The sequence below is a fragment of the Pavona decussata genome, unplaced genomic scaffold (genome assembly GCF_977016875.1).
Source record: "Pavona decussata unplaced genomic scaffold, jaPavDecu1.1 SCAFFOLD_83, whole genome shotgun sequence".
Taxonomy (NCBI): domain Eukaryota; kingdom Metazoa; phylum Cnidaria; class Anthozoa; order Scleractinia; family Agariciidae; genus Pavona; species Pavona decussata.
The window spans coordinates 2,186,162-2,207,526 of NW_028145501.1; the positions used below are offsets into that span (position 1 = coordinate 2,186,162).

A 21,365-nucleotide genomic window follows, 5' to 3' on the forward strand; every position below is an offset into this window, starting at 1 on the left:
AGTGCATTTAAATTTGACTAGATTGTCTTGGGAGTGTAAACAAGGGACATTACTGATTTAGCAAACTGACTATCACGAAATGAACCATGTATAAATCAGTCAGTGAGTTAAACTAAAACAATTAGACAACTCTCTTAGTTTCTCTCGCACTTTGATAATTGGCAAGGGGTGACTTATCACCCAACCTAAATGTCAAGCCACATAAACTTGATTTTTAAAGGGAACCTCCACTCTGAAAACAAATTGATGGTTAAGTGTTGGAAATAGTGTCTCAATTGTAAATTTTAGTCTAAAACGTAGAAATGACATTCAAGTGTGTTAAAGAAAAGATACGATTATTGACTAATTTCACTTTTAAATTTCCCGCGCGCAGCCATTTTGAATTTTATGACGTGTAACGGTTGCCAATATTGTTATTCAGCAGAAGTTCTTTTGAGTGAAACAATAATTATTTCACACAAAAGAACACACTGAGCAACCGTATTACTGTATGTCATGAAATCCAAGATGGCGGTGCATGGGAAATTTAAAAGCGAAAATAGGCGATAATTAAATCATGTTTTGTCCGGCACTGAAATAATTATTATTTCCATGTTTTTCAATGAAATTTCAAAGTAGATTGTATTTTCAACAATTTAAGGACGGTGCCTACTATTGTTACTGCGCATACGTTCTGCGCATCTCGAGATATTCTTTGCTGCAAAAATCGGGAAAATAAATTTAATTTTCTTTACATAATAAGTGCGTTTTTCAAAAAGGATATACATTTAACCCTATTAGGAGGAGTAGATGGTAAAATGAACATGTAATTTTTCATGATTACTCGTCGAACACGAATTACATTATTGTTTTTGTACAAATTTTGTTCTACAGCTGACTACAAATTATCAGAAACAAGACTTTTTAACGAATAGATTTATCGACAACATTCAATCAATCTTAAGTGAATGTATTCATCTCCAAACGCGGTCCTAATTAAAACTAAAACCCAATGAATATATTCTTTAATTAGGTAAAAAGTCAAGTTGTGTACTCACGTATCGTTTTTGTTTTTCGACATGCATTTGCTGTCGATCCATAAACGTTGTTTTTAGCTGTTGCATAATTTTGACACTGTTCGAGCTCACTTTGGGTTTAAAAGTGAACTCATCGTTCATGAGAGCGACTCTCTTCTCTGTCCCTACACGAACTTTCTCGCCTCTCTCCTTAGCAAGTTTGATACTCAGGGCGTTAAGCTTTGGAGCAAAAGTCAGTTCGCATTCAAAGTTTACTCTTTGTTGTGTCTTCGCGTTAAGCGTCGATATCATCCCCTTATTCCTCGCTACGTCCTTTAACGGACTAAGTTTCTTCTCGGTTGGTTCGCTTACGTCTTTACCAAGCGTGGCTGACCGATACAGGGACAAATCGCCAGGTTTTGTTGACAAGCCTTGGACAGAATCAACCACAAATTCACCATTATTTTCCAAATTTTTCTGAGGAGTCGTCGGCACGGTGGTTTCCTGTGAAGTTAGGTCAGTAGTTTCTTGGTTAGCATAGCTACTTTTTACCATGTTAAAGGTCTTGCAGTAATCTAGCATATCCATGTTTTGGAGGAATTAACCTCCCTCTTCGATAATCAACCTTCGTGGAACGCCATTTTGGAATACGTTACCATAGCAACAGCGGTGAGAGCCCCTAAATACCCCCAGGCCTTTGTCTTTTATTTGGCTTCAGTGAAAGTTTTTAAATTGAAACTAAAAAAAAAAAAAACAACTATAACTTCTTTTAAAGTCTCCTAAACTAACAAACCCAGGCTTTCTAGAAGGCAAACAACACATATCTTTAAAAATTAAAACCCTCGTATGCTAAACAAACATAAACTCAAAATTAAACAACGGCAGAGTAATTTTCATAACAAAGGTATCATATTGATTCCGATTTGAACAATGGTGCTAAAATCACAGAAATAATAGAGCTTGTTGGTATCTAAGTGGCCTTTAAATTATATGGTGTTCATGTGGGTTTTATTGATTTTCAGCGAAGCAGGTTGTGGCTTGCGTTTGGCAAAAGATTCGCCGGAATGTTACACTGAAAAAAATACATTTACCACTACAACAAACTACCTGTTAATTGCGGTTTTAAGTTTTGCCGCATTCAAATGTTTAAATCTTACAAACTACGCCATGTAGCACATTTATAATCAATTTTTATCCAGAAATAATCTGTCAGGAAATAGAAGAGAGATTTAGAATTAAGTCAGTTACGGGCACTGAAACGGCGAACAACACAGAAATGATGAAATAACCGAGTTTATCCCTTCACATATTCGCCGCCGGCTGTTTTCAGTTCTGAGTAAAATAGAAAGGCCAGAATTGTTTTCTTCTATTCTCGCCTATGTACTCATGTAATCAAGAAAACATAAGCGCGAATCTTATGTTTGCCGTTTGCCGTAAACGCAACAGTTTTGTTGAAGGCTGTTCCTGAAATGTGCTCTCCCGCTCTGCCACTTACAATTATAAAGTTATTTTTTGCACTGATAGCCAAGAACTTTATCGTAGCAAAATAACTGGATTAAGCAGTTTGAAAGACGAAATGGTTCCTGACAACCATTTTGAAATGATTCACAACTAGGAAACGTTACTGAAAGCCTTGTTTCAAGTAGCTTGTTTGAAATGTTTTTTCGTCTGTTTTCAGTAAGTTTCTAATGATTTTTGCGTCTGAAAAAGAGAAATAAACTAAAAGTGAAAACAAGAATTGAATGATGGAAACATGACTGAAAGGTCCTAAGCAAAATAATGGGATAAAAGAAATTTCAGGAAGTGAAATGGTGGGATAAGATAGATATTAGAAAATGAATTAAGTTAAACATGATTTGACTATATGACTCGAGATATTGTTTTTCTTTTTTCTGCCAGTTCTTTAAGGTCGCTGTTTATAGTTCCTTACAAATATTACATTATAAAATTATCAACTGAGACGAGCTGCTATCAAAAAATCCGCACAGAAATTATAATACGACAACCTCGCGTCTCGGGCAGTATTTACTTTGCGGTTTATACCCAACTTTTTTCACGTGACAACTTCGCCGCCAATCAAAGGGTCATCAAGCGCACGGGTCCTGGGGCACGGGTACAGTTTGTTAATTAATCAACTAATGACTCTGCACAATTCTGCACGTGCCGCATTGATCAAACTTTTATTTTCTAATCTTGTATAAGAAAACAAAGTGAAATCAAAATCGTCGCGTCACTCCCGACAGGGTAAAAAGTTCACCAAATCAGGGGGATTACCCTGTGAAAACGTATCTCCTTTAGAGTGTATTGATGAAGTTTTACGTAAAAAAAAATGTGTCTAATCAAATAAAAGAAATTGAGCGTTGCTGTTTAGTTTGCTCTGCTGGGCCGAGTTGCTCAAAAGCCGATTAACGCTAATCCACGATTAAACGTTAAGCGAGGTTTTCACCTGGCTCATTAAAACTGAATTGTTTTAAAATCTTTTTTTAAGCCAATGGTAAAGGAAAGTCTAAGTCAAAACTGAGGGGCAAAAATCTTTTTGAAGAGTCTATTAATTAGTAATTAAACTCGAATCAAAGTCCACTTTAACCCAGGATTAACTTAATCGGGCTTTGAACAACTGGGCCCTGAAGTTTTGAGAAATATCAAATTATTCTTCCCCGCTTTTTGTGCGGAGTTTGATCAAAAAACTGAAATCCCTTTATGTTTTGATTTCAACTCGCTACAGACTTCTTTTAACGAAAAACTCCGAAATATGTTAGACAAAGCCACCCTTAAACAAACTTTAGTGGAGTTGTTTTTGTCAATAATCCTCACGTTAAAAGTAATTGTTATGTTATTTCAGTAAATGGGTGGTATGTTTACAAGGTTTTGGTATTATTTTAAGGAAACTAAAGGGTTTATAAGAATCAGAGCCAAACACTAAATAATAGTTCAGTTTTGTTTCAAGTTACTCTACTAGTTTTCTGAGACTACATAAAACTGTCTTTGGCTACGCACGGATGCACGGCAGGGGTGTAAATGGTTAAAATAATGTGCAGCTTAAAAAAGGAACACGCTAGTTTTTCTTCTTCTTTTTTTTTCTTTTTTTTTTTTTTTCAGTGTTACCCCTATGTCTCGGAAAAATTGCTAAAAATGATTATCAGGTTATTTTCAAAAATCACTCTACATCTTTCTTTTCGTATCCTTGGAGGATTTAAGTTTCAATTTCTGTACATTCTTCACCCAAGAAGAAACAGCTCACAAGGCGTGGCTCCTTAAACAATTTGGAAAAGTTTTTACTGACACTTATTTTGCATGTTTTTTTTATTAACGTGAATCAAGAGTACGGGGGAACCTTAAACGACAATTTTTAACGCAACACAGAGTGCCCACAACTTTTAACCCAACATTTTATTGCGGCAACACGTTGCAAGACAGGTAAAAAATTTGCGATGTGCTGCCATTACAAATTGCTTTACTAAAAGTTGTCGCGCACTTTGTCGCACGACAACTTTTAACGTAAAGATGTCGAGATGACGCGTTTGTTGCCGTAACAAATTGCTTTGCTAAACGTTGTCGCGCACTGTTACACGACAACAACTTTTAACGTAAAGATGTTGAGATGTCGCTTTCAAAATCGCTCCGTGTAACATCACCTTAAGACAAACGGGAAATTGTGCATCTTACCAAGTTAGTTCGGCGCTCGTTGCGGACTTCTAATGGTGGAACCCAGTGCACTCGCCGAATCCTCGGCTCAAGAGGAAACTGGATTAACTGAACATGTTGCATGTATAAACAGTGTCTAAAACTGCTCTGAATGGAGCGTAAATCTGAAAAATAAACATAAAAAGCAAAACAGGATTTGCATAAGGGATAACAAGGTTGTTCGAAGAGGGCCCACCTTGCCTGAGGTAGTGAAGACACCATCTATCTTATGAACATTACCGACAAAATTTTGTTGGCTTTAAAATTTGAGTTTACACAGAAATATTCAGCTACCTAGAGTCAGCATTGCTAGAAAAATAAGAAAAGTGAGGTTTGAATATCATCTGTCATTTTTTACTGCTGGATAGAGGGGTGGCTATGCAATAAAGATACCACCTTTTGAGGTTGAGGAAGGGGTGGCAGGGGAGTGTAGGCAGAGACCACCATTTATTTTGTGGTTTGGTGGGTCCGGTTCGATATAGTAATTTTGACCACTTCAGGAAAAGGCAGCTCTGAAACTACGTCTATTTTTCTTTTTCTCTACGAAAAGAAGCGACTATTTATGCCGAATGTTTTCCATAATACGCAAAAAAGGTTTGCTAGGATGAAAGCAACTGTAGAATCAGGAATCAGGGTTGAACCACTGTTCCGTGATGATTCAGACGCCATGCCAATGTCCGCTGAGTGAGTCTGCTGTATGCGTTTGGGCTTAAAAATATGGCTTAAATTGAGTTTCCTCGACAGCTCTTTAGCTGATCACCCAGCTAAATTAAGCTACTCATTCAAAACTTTAAGGGGCGTTTATTCTGGGTACCCATTAGCTATTTGGTAGCAGTGTTTACGGCGATTTCAAAGCGAAAAGTGATTGCCATCTTCAAATGCTGTGCAGTGGTGAGCGAACCGCGCATGTGGAGTAACCATAAAATGTGACACAGCTCATCATGGTGTCCCTGTGGTTACTCTACAATTACTCGATCACACGCTGCTTCATGTAAGCTACTCAGTAGATGACAAAGGGGTTTTGCTATTTGTAACGTTTTCTAAGCAACTTAATATTTTGTAGTGTTCAACCATAAGTACGCATATAAAAGGCAATCGTTGTGAAGCCAGAAAATCTTCTTTGTTATATGTTTTGGTCAGCATTTTTGGCCTTGACCGTGCACAAACTACAATCGATTTTGAAATGTGTTGGAGCTACTGACCAATAGAAACGTTCCTGTTAAGATATTCAGCTGTAGTATGAACGCTAAAACAAAGGTTTGTGCACGGTCAAGGCCCTTCCAACATAAATACCAGCACCATTGTTATCAACTTTGAAGACTGCCAAGTTTCATAACCAGTCCCTCATTAAGTATGGTTCAACTTGTCAGCAACGATAATATGAGACTATACTACAGTCTCAAAAGCGCCTCCAGTTAATTACCAAAGAAATCACATGAAAAAAATTTAAATTAAAAATAGTCAGCTGTACAAACCGATCTCCAAATTTTAAAAGATTTAAGTGGAAGCAAGATAAAGTAGTTTTCAAGGAACATTTTCGTGTGTTTTTCCGATAAATAACTCATGCACAGAAACTTACCGCAATTCTACTGGTACAGACATGAACGATGATGCTCGTGAGTTTTAAAAACACTTTTTGCTTCCGAATTCTTTCAGCAAACACCTTTTTTCAAAAAATATATTTCACGAGGTATATTGGTTTTTTCTCATCTCTGTGCGTTTATGCAAATTTCCACCGAATTCGATCTTGCGATTCCCCGCAGTTGGCAAACCAATTAGTTTAGTCGCATCCCATTTGTTCAAATTACACAGCTTAGCATGGCACTTTCTTCAAAGTTCAAAAACACATATTAGCAAGGGAACAGGTGACTTCAACAAAAGCCCTCGTATTTTTTCTCGTCCTTTTTTAACTGCGAGTAAAACTATAATTTTTGGGAACGTTCCTAGGGCTATAAAAGGCCGCAGCTGATTTTAATGTGTTCGTTTCGACAATGCTGATATTTTTATGTTTTAGAGATTGCATCTCAAATTTAGGAAAAGTCAATTCATTATTTATATAAACCTTAGGAAGTGCAACCATTGATGCGCATGTCAAGTCATAGCCCAACTTTGACTGTGGCCTGTTACACACGCCCTGATCTGATTGGTTAAAACGTCTGAAGTGTTCGCTGACTGACAATGTTCGAGGGCCATGTTCTTATGAGTCATGTAGCACTTGACGCAGTGTAAGCGCGGGAAAACATGCAACCGGTGCAGAGCGGGAAAATATGAAACAACTGGCGTCAACGCAAGCGCGGGGAAACCTGCGCAAGCCGAGGCTTGAATCACAAATATGCGGAGCATGCGCACTCATTTTGCCGCTATGTCGCACAAGCCAAGTCTCGATCGGGTTTCTTTTGCTCATGATTGGTTGAAAAATTGTCGTATGAGCAGTGAATGGCTAGATCTGCGCTCAAAACTAACAGACACTTTCAAAGGAGTTTTCTTCCTTTGGAAAAACGTATAAAAATTTAACGAAGGTATTGAACTGTGTAAAATTGCTCTTCCTTACCACAAAATTGAAAATAAAAATAATTGTACCTCCGATCACGAGCATTGAACTTTTTACTCTCCAGCCGTCGTAAAAATACGAGAATGGCGTAAAAAAAAGGCTACATAGTTACCCAGCCGACTGCGCGCGGAATGGTTTACCAAAAGACATAGACATTAAAAGGTTATACATACCTTACACGACGAATAAACTACATATCTTGCTTTGAAGATGAGCTCTCCCGTAAGGACGTGATTCTTCTTCGATATTTGACGCTACAAGGAGTAATTCATGTTCCGATTTGCGAAAAATACGCGTAAAGCGCTCTCCAGATGAATTATCCGTTATGACGTTACACTCTGTGTGACGTCACGTAGTTAGAAAAGAAAATCGGTTCACTGCGCGGGAAGATCAAGAGTAATGCGCAAACGCTTCGTTTTTCACTGCCGTCAACACCACCCTGTTCGTAACTCTCAGAAAAAAATAAGAAATTCAATTCGATGGGTGCAAAAAAGTTACGTCTTTCCCCTTTCAAGCGAGCCACAGTTTTGTTAACAGTCCGCTGACTGCTGAGTCAACTGCCCGTTCCGAAGCTCATACAGAGACTGGGCACTAGTTTACACATTGTTCAAATTGCGTTATATGAAGAAACGAACCTCATCGCCAGAAAGATCAAATAAAAATTAGTAAGTTTACCAAGTTTGGTTATATTTCATTGCGTAGTAACCAGGCTGTGACCTGTCAAAGGTCGCCCAAATTCCATACAAATGTCTCTAATTCTGAGATGGCGTCCCCCAAATCCATACAACGTAACTAATTTTTCCGATTTTTGAAAGCCTTCTACATGGCTTCAATCTAACAACAGAACCTCAACCTTGGTAAACTGATTAATTTTAATGTAATCTTTCTTGTGATGGACTCCAATTTCTGATTAAATGAAAAATTAAAAGCTCGTCCCCAATCTCCATTTGAACTCCGGAACGGGCAATTTTTAATCGGGATTTAAGTCCCACGTTTTTGTAAACTTTTCATTGATCCTGTTTGCTTTTCAAACCCTCATTGGTTACTTCCGTGGGATACCAAAAGTCCAGGTAAATGCCTCACAAGCTTTTGCTTTAAAACTAATCGTGTATAAATAAAAGAGAGCGATTTCAGAATTGCCGGCCCACTAAATATCTTACTTGAAAAAGGAGTGCTACCGCAATCCCAGAGTCGATGAATATTTAAATGAAGTGAGTAAAACGAGTGCTCCCGCAGTCCCAGAGTCGATGGGTACCTAAATCTAAGTGAGTAAAAAGAACAAGTTATATTCATGTGTAGCGCGCTTGTTTCGGCTCATGGATTTGCTTGTTTCATTCGCTCAATAAAAGTGTTGAGGCCTAGAACCAGGCTAAATGCTATTTAATGCCCATCAATTATTTTCGTTTACAGTCTGTTAATTGAAATGTAAGGTTAAAAACTCATGTCTCATGATTATCAAAACAATATTACATATCAACTATCACTATTTCTTAAATGAAAAAAATATCTAATGAATATTTTGTTAGTAAAATCACAAACATTAGTATTCTCTCAGCGCGGTTTTCAAATGAGTGTCGAAAGATTGCCCGTTTGCTTTGGTTTGCTTTAAAACGCTCTATGATTGGTTGGCAAAACTCGCGCCACTTTCTCAACCAATGAGAAGCAAAACCAAAACCAATCGTGCCTCGCTCGCACGCGTTTTCCCGCGCTTGACGCCGGTTACACGTATTTGCTTTCAATTCTGATTGGCTTATTGCGCGGTTGACGTGTTTTGATTAACCAGTGTAATTAATTTGGTTTTGGTTTTACGACACTCAAATGAAAACGGCTCTCAGTTATGCACTGGATTAACTGTTATTTTGGGTAAATAATGCCCTAATTGAGGTTTTATCATCTGATCTCACGATCAAAAGGTCAATTCTCCAAAGAATTGTACAACTTCATTTCACAACTGCTAAATACGACCCACTGCACTGTAACAAGGTTACATGCTGAAAAATCACTCTTTCAAGAGTTGGAGAAACAATAGAGACTTGGGTGAAGAAAAAAATGGTTTAGAAAGGCTAGCAGTGGACGAGTTTCTACTCTTCTCTGAAGTATTCCCAAACGTCTGCGAGTATTCATATTAATTTCACAGAAGCACGTACAATGCTTTGTATTTCAAATAGAGCTGTTTTGCTTCTAAAAATGTTCATAAGTTACCCATGGTAAATTTGCTGTGTTTTTATATAGTAAGACATGCCATTCCTAATTAATCAGGGCACACTTTTCCTAAGGGGCAACACACTAATACATGGCAATTTGCGAAGGGATTATATAAATAATAACACATTAGCAAAACCCAGTCACCGACTGATTGTTGATTGGATGTGAGATGATAGATAGCCTAAAATCATCCCATATTCAACAAGCGAGAGTGGAGTACGTTATAAAAAAAATCGAGAAATATTGCTAGATCTTGCAGATTTCATTTGGCAAGCAAGACCAGAAGATGATTTAACGGCCGCTATTTCCCAAGCATGGTATAATGGCAGATATCCAATGACTGCTAAGCCAATCAAAATTCTGGAATTGCATCGTCCAATTCATCCAGTTTTTGATTATTAGCATCTTGAAAACTTGCAATCTGATTGACTATGCAAGTGCATTTAAATTTGACTAGATTGTCTTGGGAGTGTAAACAAGGGACATTACTGATTTAGCAAACTGACTATCACGAAATGAACCATGTATAAATCAGTCAGTGAGTTAAACTAAAACAATTAGACAACTCTCTTAGTTTCTCTCGCACTTTGATAATTGGCAAGGGGTGACTTATCACCCAACCTAAATGTCAAGCCACATAAACTTGATTTTTAAAGGGAACCTCCACTCTGAAAACAAATTGATGGTTAAGTGTTGGAAATAGTGTCTCAATTGTAAATTTTAGTCTAAAACGTAGAAATGACATTCAAGTGTGTTAAAGAAAAGATACGATTATTGACTAATTTCACTTTTAAATTTCCCGCGCGCAGCCATTTTGAATTTTATGACGTGTAACGGTTGCCAATATTGTTATTCAGCAGAAGTTCTTTTGAGTGAAACAATAATTATTTCACACAAAAGAACACACTGAGCAACCGTATTACTGTATGTCATGAAATCCAAGATGGCGGTGCATGGGAAATTTAAAAGCGAAAATAGGCGATAATTAAATCATGTTTTGTCCGGCACTGAAATAATTATTATTTCCATGTTTTTCAATGAAATTTCAAAGTAGATTGTATTTTCAACAATTTAAGGACGGTGCCTACTATTGTTACTGCGCATACGTTCTGCGCATCTCGAGATATTCGGGTTTCCTATGGGTGGTGCCTGCTAATACAGGAATATTTTTGCGCGGTTTAAAACTATGAGGAGGAAGCCGAACTTAGCAAACGCTTTTGGCATCTCGAAAGAAAATTGGGGGTAACCATGCATTTTTCAGAGATAATTAAGCTTCAATTTAGGAAAAAATCCCATACATTGCTTCATATTTTGGGGCTTTTTAGAGAAATTATTGCTTAATTATCTCTGAAAAATGTGTGGCTACCCCCAATTTTCGTTTTGGATTCCAATAGGCCTTCCTAAGATCTGCTTTTCCCGCATAGTCATAAACCGCACAAGAATACTTCGATATTAGTAGGCACCGTCCTTAATGTTAATATGTTTCGAGAGTGGAAGTTTCCTTTAACACAATTGAACAAGACACCATAATTTCACATTTTTCTCTTTCTAATTCTACACATGTTCAATTCAATTTTACCAAAGCTAAACACAGAAAGTGGATACTACACTTTAGACCATATGGCATAAAATTTTTGAGAAATGTTTTTCTTTGCAAAAAGGAATTCCTTTTTTAGTGGTGGACAAGAACTAAGAAGGACATGGGATTGAATTTGGGGATTCACTCCAAATTTGTTACCATCTGGAAGGATTTAAGTTCCATGGTTCCAGTTGGCAATTTTCTGAGAGTAATGTTATTGACAAAACAATACCATTTCACTGTATACAAAATTGAGAAACACACATCTTCGTTCATTGCTGAAAACTAAGAATTGGTGATATTTTCAGGCAGTAAATATTTGCAGTAAACATTTTTGCAGATTACATATTTGTGAGAATACACCTCATGCCAATATGACTTCCATTTTAATATTCTTTTGCTTGCATTCAAATTTAGCCCCTCTTATCCTTGTTCAAGGTAGAGTAACCTTTGGCTTTTTGTGCTTAAGAACAAGCTAAGAAGGGCTTATTTGAAAACAAACAAAAGATATTAAAATGGTAGCCATTTTGGAATAAGTTTTCTTGAACTAATAAATTAATAATTCAAAAGCCAAAACCAAAGGAAATCATGCACCATGATGTGTTTGGATATCTGAAGAAAAACTCCTTATTTTTGCATCCTTAATTTCCCCTTCAAAATCAGTTTGTTTGAGAATTTATATCAAACACCCTTCACAATATCAAAAACCTTGAAGTTGGTCAAAAATACTTCGCTACGCATCGTATTTTCAACTCTCTTCTCTGTGTTTGGTATACAATGAAACACTGTGTCTCATGTTTGATATATTACATATTAAATTTTGTAGATCCTCAAAGAAATTTTTAATACAAAATTTAACCATTTAAGTCTCAACGTTCATATCAAGATGTATATTGTCCTCACTACTCTTGAACTATTCTTTCACAAACAAATTGGGAGCATTTCTTTAAACATGAAGACCTTTTTGTCACTGATGCTCACGTCCCTTGTTGTCACAACCTGCTTGTTTCATCAACCAATGATGCAGTGACGTGTACACTTTAAACGATGGAATCAAAATAATATAAGCTTATTTTTGCAAAAATCATCAGATTGGGATGTAAAACTGCAAAAATTTTATGCCATACAGTACGGTTAGAGCTTAATATACAAACTCCATGACAACCTGTTAGCTTCCATAACTTTTTCTTTGAAAAGATATAGTGAATATTGGTCACCATCATCCAAAGAAACACAAATTACTCTGCAATGAAAAGGAACAAAAACTGTGAGGGGTAGGCTGTGTTTCTACTGCATTCTCTTCTTACAGGCATTCCAGATGCCCATTTCTCAAAAGTTCTGAGAGCTTTGCTTAAGCCAACAGTTTTTGGTGTTATCCTTCAATCTAAAAGCCTTGGCATTAACATTCCTATTCCCCTTTAGGCTCTTCACAGATTTCTTGTGGTACTACTTGGGAGAATTTGTGTCAACATCAAAACATATAGGGTCAGTTATTAAAAGACAGTTTGGACGGTGTTAACAGAACCACGTTCTAAGCCATTTTCAATTTTGCCAACAATCATATCTAAACATTGTCTGCTGCTGACACTAACAAGAAGGCTTGCATCCCAGACTAGAAAACTATTTATCTACTTAAAATAAACCACTTATAAACAGACTTGGAGGCCCACTGATTGTCTTAAACTGCGGCCTACAACTTGTAAGTTAGACTGTTTAAATTACTGGCCCATAATCTCTGATGATCATTTTCCTTATTCTCCTTACCTGTATGATTGATTAAGTAGTGATATTGTGAGGAGAAATGAGACATTGGTCACTACTGGGGCTTAAGGTGGCTGGCACCAGTTTCCATCACTTTCCAGCAAGTTAACTTTGACAGACCAATACAGCCACTCTTCTTCAACAAGAATGGTATCCGAACCCCTTTCACACAATCTTTTTTAACTTTGCAAAAAGTTGTATCTGAACACGCTGATTAACGTTTCCATAATAAAAAATGGGGGTCACCGAGCTCCTTTTTAACTCGTGAATGCGCGCATGCGCAATGAACGAGTTATAGCGATAGCTGACTCTCGACTTGGTCGATCAGTCGATCAGTCGATTTTGTCGTTAACTTTCGGGCGTGCGCAGTGAATGAGTTTTAAATTCAATTAGTGGAAAAAAACACGCGAACATTTGTTGTTCATGGCGCATCAGGAAATTCTTATTCAATATGTAGAGAATAATTTGATGATCATTTAGTGCAAGAATGGCGATTTTTCGTTCAATCTGAGCAAAGTTTCAAGTTTTTTCAGTTTTTCAGAAAGTCCGGGGTCGTAAACTCAATTAGTGAAAAAAAAAAAAAACGTGAAAATTTGTTTCACGACGCGTCAGAATTCTCCCATTCATTCTGTAGAGAATAATTTGACAATCATTTTAGTGTAAGAATGGGGATTTTTCGTTGAATCTGAGCAAAGTTATAGGATTTTTTCGTTTTTTACTACGAAGTGCGGTTTCTTTCAAGAATTAAAAATAATTTAATTAAAAATAATTTAATTTGTCAGTTTTCACGCGAAAGCGGAACGTGCCATGTCACGCATCATTGACGTCGTAAACAAAATTATGCAAATTTCTGGTGAAATGAACACTTTTAAGATCTTGTCAGCTTTCATAGAGGTTTCAAAGGGAAAAAATGTTTCATTTTCGAAATTTACAACTGGTAATTTATGGGAAAGCAAAAGGACGCGGTCGATAAATAATTCTTATTTAGCAAGAGCTTGTCATAGTTCATTATTTTTACTTGAGGATTGCGTGGACTGAACTCCAAAGGAAAAATTTCACGCATTTATGTCGGGCATGAATCGTAATGCGATACTTTGTTGAACATATTTCCCTTTGTGAGATCGGCTTGCCCTACAGTAATTTTGTAATTTTAATTCCCAAAAAAACTTCACTTGCCCATCGGGCAAGTGATGGTTAGAATCCACTAGCCCGATCGCGAAATCCAGTAGCCGCGGACTATCACACGAATTTGCATGACATAGCTGCACATGGCGTGCTCCTATAAACTTTGAATAAAAAAAACACGTGATATTTTTTAATCGGCGCATCAGAATAATCGGCTTATTCAATCTGTACAGAATAATTTGACAATCATTTTAATAGTACAAGAATGGTCATTTTTCATTACATAATCGGGCAAAGATATAATTTCTTTTAGCTTTTGAGGAAGTTTCCGTAGCCGTCTAAATTGCAATTACTATGTGTCATCTGCATTCACGAGTTGGCTCACAGGAGCCTTTGATTGAGTTATACCCACTTAGAGGTAAAATCAGGGGTGTTTTTGACAGGTTATACTGTTGCTACAGTAACCTATTATATTGAGAAAATGACCATAACTTGTTCACCAATGCTTAGGAATGTTCTTGACACCATTTTCGTTGTACCAACACTGATAAAGAGTAGTTGTATTGTTACATCAAAGTAAAAGAGCTAGAAAGTTATGGAAACCGGTGCCATCCACCTTAAGGAGGTACGGAGCCTACTTTTGTTACTGCGCATACGTTCTGCTTATCTCGAGATACTCGGGTTTCCTATGGGTGGTGCCTACTAATACAAAGATATTTTCCTGTGGTTTCAAACTATGTGGAGAAAGCAGAACTTAGTATTATTGCTCTTGGTATCCAAAAAGGAAATTGGGGGTAACCGTGCATTTTTCAGAGATAGTAAAGCTTCAAATTATCTGGAAAAAAAAATGCCATACATTGCTTTGTATTTTTAATTACTGCTTTTCAGAATTATTGTTGCTCAGTTATCTCTAAAAAATGCCCCACTACGCCCAGTTTTCTTTCTGGATTCCACTGAGTAGTCTATACTAGGATCTGCTTTTACCGCATAGTCATAAACTGTGCAAAAATACTTCTGTATTAGTAGGCACTGCCCTTAAAGAGGATGTATCATGGGGTTTTTGGTATCTTTTGTTAAAAATGATGAAATAAGACCTTCAATCAGCTGCCAAATAATTCTAAAACGAGGAGAGGAAAGAAATCAACTCAATTCTTGAAAGGAACAACTCGTGATCTGTTCTAGCGCTTTTTGGAAACAAAAATGCGAGAACTTGAAAAACATTAGCCAAACATTTTTCAAGTTTCAATCCATACCGGCCTACTGTGTCTCTGGCCAGAGGCACTAATCGACAGTTTTATTAAACTGGGGTAATAATTTGTAAGAAACTCGACAATTATTTCTTTGTCTCTGCTGACTGACAAACATTTTTGGGTTTTGAAATGACAGCAAATTTGCCTGATACTTCCCCTTTAAAGGGTAATTAAAAAGCTACACTACAGTTGCGTTGGTTACCTTTCCGCTGTTTAAATAGAAGAAGCAGGAGGAGTATCCTGTCGCGGCGGCTCCTGGGAAGGAATCTCTCCACCCCTCACTCCAGAGCTTCTGGGGCTGTGCCAGGGAGTTTCCTTGAACAGGAACCACAAGTTTCCACCCCAGACAAAGAAATTCAGAAAACCAAACACCTGAAAGACAAAACAAGGGTGATCGGCATGTACAAAAGCTTACTTTATTGAAGTGTCAATGTGTTTAGTGTAGGGAACTAATTGGGGAAACTCCAGATAAAATTAAAATTTGGAAATGTTGGTTTTTGAGGAGAAGGGAAAACCAAGAGCACTCGGACAAAAACCTCTTGGGACCTTTTGAAACAATTTTATGTCCTGGGGTAACTTTGGCTGACGTTTCGACAACCTGAGCGGAAGTCAAGTTCAGAATCAAGTGATGACTTCCGCTCAGGTTGTCGAAACTACACTCACCCAGATGATCATAATTTATGTACTTATGACATGACTCCTGGGTTCAAACCATTTGCAATTTACAATTTACACGGACATGAAAATTATTTTATGTCCGTATGAAACATAAAAATGTCCAACCCTCCATCGAAAAAGGGAGAGGTGGAGGTAAGGGCTTTGTCAAAGGGGAATGTGTACTTTTGAATTTTGACCATTAAGGGGGCACTTATTTGAATGGGTTACTAAGGGGTTGGCACTTATTTAAGCCTGGTTTTCACTAGAAGCGCAAGCACAAGCGCAAGAAGAACTGAAGCAAGCATAAGAGTGATTATTTCACCATGAAAATGACCTCAACACAACCAATAGCACTTGAAAGCAAAAGGATCAAAAATTTTTCCTTTTATTATGCTTGCACTTGTGCTTGGATTGCTAGTGAAAACCAGGTGTTAAAGATTTTAGGACATCACTGTTTAACCCTTTATCCCCTAATATCAAAGAACAAATTCTCCTATCTTGTCCCCATACTTTTCTTGTTAAAATACCGGGGAGAAGTTATTAAAATATCGAAAAAAATCACCTTGGGTGATCATATCTTTAATTCTCATGACCTCAGGAGTTGAATAAGCATTGATATTACAAGGAGAAATTTAATCCTGATCACTGTTAGGGCTTAAAGGATTAACCCTGGTGGATAGGGAAAAGGGAAGGAGTAACCCAAGCAGATGTGGAACTTGGGTCTACATTAGCCACTACTCTGAGATTGATTGATTGATTGATTGATTGATTGACTGACTGACTGACTGACTGACTGACTGACTGACTGACTGACTGACTGACTGACTGACTGACTGATTGATTGATTGATGACCTTTATTTAAACATGATAAAATGTAAAAGCTTAACAGCTTGTGGGGTTGAGTAAAACTCTAATGCTAAAGCTAACTATAATTAAACTATTATTTGCAATTTACAGTTAATTAAAATGATCTAAAAGGAAATCAGTTATGACTCAGCAAGTCTCTGTGTTTAAAATGGACTGTTGAAGATGATGTTGACATGAAATTAATTCTTTTAATGCATTTAAGCTGCCGAGTTTTCATCCAATGTCATTACATGTATACGTGATATCTGCTAGTTATCTAACTCTTGTGATCATGACATTCCATAAAACCAAACATCTATAGGAGGTTGAGGGTGCAAGAATCAGGTGTTAACAGTGGTATCATCGGCCAGTCTCAAATATCCTCACACAAAGAAATAGGTAACTTGTTTTTAAATGCTGTAAAAGTTTGAAACAAATCTAGCTTATAAATGCAGAGTACTGTAGGAACTGAATGACAATCACTTACCACAGCAACAGTCACTCCCCCATAAGTGGCACCGGCAAATGAAACACATCTGGTAATACTGGAAAAATCAGTTGAACAGGGTTTGTACACTTTGAAGACACTGTCTGCATTGGTAGCTGACTTTAGGCCAGACAAACCAGCTGCCCATGCAATAGAGCCCGTGAACCAGAAGATCACTAGGACAATAGTGACTACAAAATCCTATAAATGGAAATAAAGAATGGATATCACATGACTGAACTGAACTATGATAATTTTATACCAAACAGATCACATAGTCTCATCGCAGTTTACAATAATTGTTCTTCTGTGGGATGAAATCGGACATCAGCTACAAAGATGCCACTGGCAGCCGCTATCAGTCCACGTTTTTATTTCATCCACCCACCCAATCCATGCATGAATGTGTAAGACAGATAAAATCAGAGATACATAATGCAGAGATGGACCACCACACCAGGGACTACATCCCCTACATAACTAAAAGCATTCTGATCTGTGATCCTACCTGTAAGTTAGCAATACACTTGGTGATTCTATATGCTTGTCACAGCAATTGGTGAAAAACGCCAGTACTACAATAATTTTTGCTCCTCACCTCAATCAGCATATAAAACTGCCGATATCTAGCAAGTCAGATCTCGACATTTGAATTTGTTGCCATTTGCTAAGTGTGCCTACTTCTACAATTATTTTTATGTTTGCTGCCAATTAATTGTACCTACCGATCAGTTTGCACAATTTTATCATGACTTTTCAAAAAGGTGACCACCAGTTAAATAACAACACATTACTTTCCAAACTACAATCTTGGACAAAACTGTTAGAAAACTTTTCGTTGATCTTCATTTTCCACCATTACAGTGATATATCAACAACTCAGTCCCCTCCTCCTCATCAATGTTGGTCCGCCGCTGATACAAGCCTTGGTAATTTTCCAATCTTTGAAACAACATTGAGTGAGGGGGAAGGGAGAAGTGAAGGTTTGCTACTCTCCACACGGTGTTCTCCTAAAACGAGACTAAGCAAGATGTGCAAAATTCACATTTTTCTCGACTAGTTTTGTCCAAGATCATAGCTAGATTAACCAGTGACTCTAGAGAAACATCAACAAATGCCTCACCACCACTGGGAACGAAAGCAGGCCAACATCTGTCGAGGTAGCATCCTTAGCTCTGTCTTCAAAAAACACATAATAAGCAGCAGCGACAAGCACAAACAGCATTGAGACCACACCCGTAAACACAAAATATTCTGCCTCTGATCTGTAGTCGAGGTCCACATTAAATTTCTCGTCGTTTGTCAATGTCTCATTTGCACAAGGTGGTTTCCCAGACACATGGGAGTAGATTGTAAGGGCATTAAATGGATAGGAGAAATCACCATGGACTGGACGTGACTTCAGAGCATCCGGCTTCACTTGGCACTCAACAGTAAATTCAATTTTGCCTGTAAAGCCCGCTACTGTTGCAAACGCAAAGATAGTTATGACCTAGAAAGAAAATGGGCTAAAATTTAGTGGTAACTTGATGTTTCATAAAATGAAAAGAAGACTACAGTACCGCTCAAAAGTAAGTTGACAGTCGCAACTCGATCCTCGAAACTCGATACTCGCATCTCGAAAGTCTCAGGACGCGAGAATCAAGGATTGACTATCAAGGGCAGAGGATCAAGAACCGAGAGGCAAGGAATCTTCAAATATGCAAACTCAAAAGAAATGCAAGGAAACGATTTATATCTTGAAGAAACAACACTACCCGTTTGCACCAAAATTGCTATTAGGCATCAACCCAGTGCAAGCACTTTAAACTGTTTTATAACGTTGAATGACACAACATGAAACCTTAAATCTCAGTTCGCGTGCCATTTGTGAGTATATTTAATGTTCTGTATACATACATACTGACAAAGTGAACTAGACATGATGCAAGCTCCATAATAGTTAAAATGACCTTTCATGCAGGAAAAAGAATTCACCACAGCCACTTAACACTTAAGGATGCCAAACTATGCTCCACACTAGCAGTAGCCATCTTGGCATATAAACCCAGGGATGAATTCCAGGAAAGGGGGGGGGGGGGGAAGGGGGGGAAGCACCTTGGGATTATGTACATTCCCAGAAAAATCACCTTCTCCCAAAGTTGTTTTTAAAGCAAGCTAAATTAGAATTTCCAGGAGTGGCAAAGAGGGGGTAAAATTTTCTGTCACCGCACAACCATGAAAGATGAGCTTCCGGTTGTGAGAGGGGGATTGTCGGTACCATACTGCATATGCACGGACTAATTGTGACGAAGCTACGTTCTATTGACCTTTTAATCAGAAGGGTTGAAAGTTGGTGGCTCAAAACTGGTCTGTGCATCCTAGCGTGTTGTTTTCTTGGATAACAATATATTACTTTACTTTGCACTAAATCTTTTTTCGGTCACCAATTTTTTCTAAAAAATTTTAAGTTTAAATAATGAGATAAAAAGGGTACATGTAGGTGGCGGTGCTCATTTAGGAGAAAATAAGCAATTGGCTGGGCTGGTTGATAGATTGATTTTCATATGGGCTATACAATCTTTCAGAGAAGCATGATCAATGACATAATCAGCTTAATTTGAACAATTCCTACAATCTCACGTCAACTTTCACTTAAGCATCCCCTGTATGTTCGTTCAACGTTTCAATAAGATCAAACTATTTCAAAAATTTCAGTCTGCAATAATCTTACTTTTCCTGCTTTAAAGAATATAGGGATGTATTCTTAAGTTTAACAGTCAAGAATTAATTTTAACGTAAGCTTACAAATATAAATGGGCTATGAATGCTTTTAAGCATATTTTACAAAGTGGACAATATCTGACATAAGCTTCTATATATATTCTTGCACTTTGAAGCTTGTTAACTCATGCAATGATATGCATCATTCGTTTGAAGTAAGCGAGTTTGATTACGATATTAGCTTAAATTTCAAAACTGTCGCAGGAAAAACCATGAACATTGCAGATTTCATGTTTAAAGACAAATCAAGCATTAAATTATCGCCGAATGAGATGATAAAATTTCAGTTTAACCTCAGAGCAGCCTGCAAATACGCTGAACAATATAAGCTTTTATAATATTCACAGCGATTCCAGGCAAAAGCGATTTAATTTATTACGCGCGACAATTACACGAATGAACATTAAACTTACAAGTTCGATGCCTTTTATGAATCCTTTGGGCTCCTTGAGTATGTCGATGTTAGGTTTTAGATTCATTTTGAAGCGAAAAACCCTCAGCGATCACGGATGTAGAATCTGCAAACAGCTAAGCTAAATTCACCTGCGACCGCTCCTTCTTGCTTCCCGCCGCCTTGCAAGCTTTGCGGCCCGGCCAATGAACTCATGCCTATATTTGGCAATTGCTCGCGGGATTTATTGGATAAAAAAATCCCTCGAGTTCACATATAACATGATTAAATATTTTATGCGTTAATTTTTTTGTAGGCTATGCGTTTGATATTGTGTTAGTACAGGCAGGAGAGACATTTGCAGTTTTCTGTAAAATGGTAAGCATGTCGGAAGTATAATCGACCGGGCCTGAACCCGCAGGATAGGAAGGTTAACTGCATGAAACTTAACTCCACATACAAGCCGGTGTCGATAACCGTGAGAGGGCAAAGGAAGTAAAAATACTCGTATTTGCAAACTGTGGTAACGATTATGTTCTTTCACAATGACTTGTTCTTTATTCTGTAGCCGGATCATCGAATTATACACACAATTTCAACAGCAAACGTGATCGCTAAAAACAAAATGTGAAAACCACGAGGATCAAAGATCGAGTGGAATGTAAGTTTGTGTTCATTTTTTGAATTTTTTGCGACGTTGTGATTCTTGTGTCTAAGACATTGATATCCCGCAAAAATAATCCCCCAAAAGTATTTTCCGCAAAAATTTGTGTAACTGATGACACGAAGAGAAGCAAACCCGACTGACTCGACTGGAAACGTGTCGGTTTGTCACGATAGTCTGTAAAAACAAAGAATATTATTCCTTAATCTTGGATAGGTGGGCATTGTTTCACAATATCAATTACATTTACGACAGCATACGGTAACCTTCGTGCTATATACAAAGTTTTTCTTATTCGTACGACTAAAAATGTAGTCAATGTGGACGCGCGGCTGGCATGAAAGGATATCAGAAGGAGGTTAGTTGCCAAAGAAACAAAAGAAACTTTGTTGCTACGTTGGGGTGT

General features: G+C 37.5%; 2 protein-coding genes across 2 annotated transcripts; both read right to left on the reverse strand.

Annotated features, from left to right (window-relative positions):
- Window positions 1-1,001: 1,001 nt before the first annotated feature.
- Window positions 1,002-7,559, reverse strand: LOC146475813 (uncharacterized). The gene is made up of 3 exons (XM_085115337.1): window positions 7,404-7,559; window positions 4,662-4,804; window positions 1,002-1,499 (listed from the first exon to the last, which is right to left on the reverse strand). Exons 2-3 carry the CDS (start codon window positions 4,761-4,763, stop codon window positions 1,005-1,007), a joined length of 597 nt encoding a protein of 198 aa, XP_084971463.1. The 5' UTR covers window positions 4,764-4,804; window positions 7,404-7,559; the 3' UTR covers window positions 1,002-1,004.
- Window positions 7,560-8,593: 1,034 nt separating this feature from the next.
- LOC146475814 (synaptophysin-like protein 1) lies at window positions 8,594-20,479 on the reverse strand. Its single transcript, XM_085115496.1, has 5 exons — window positions 20,318-20,479; window positions 18,265-18,633; window positions 17,142-17,342; window positions 15,353-15,522; window positions 8,594-12,257 (listed from the first exon to the last, which is right to left on the reverse strand). The coding sequence occupies exons 1-4, from the start codon at window positions 20,381-20,383 to the stop codon at window positions 15,364-15,366; spliced, it is 795 nt and encodes a 264-aa protein (XP_084971622.1). The 5' UTR covers window positions 20,384-20,479; the 3' UTR covers window positions 8,594-12,257; window positions 15,353-15,363.
- Between the last annotated feature and the right edge of the window lie 886 nt (window positions 20,480-21,365).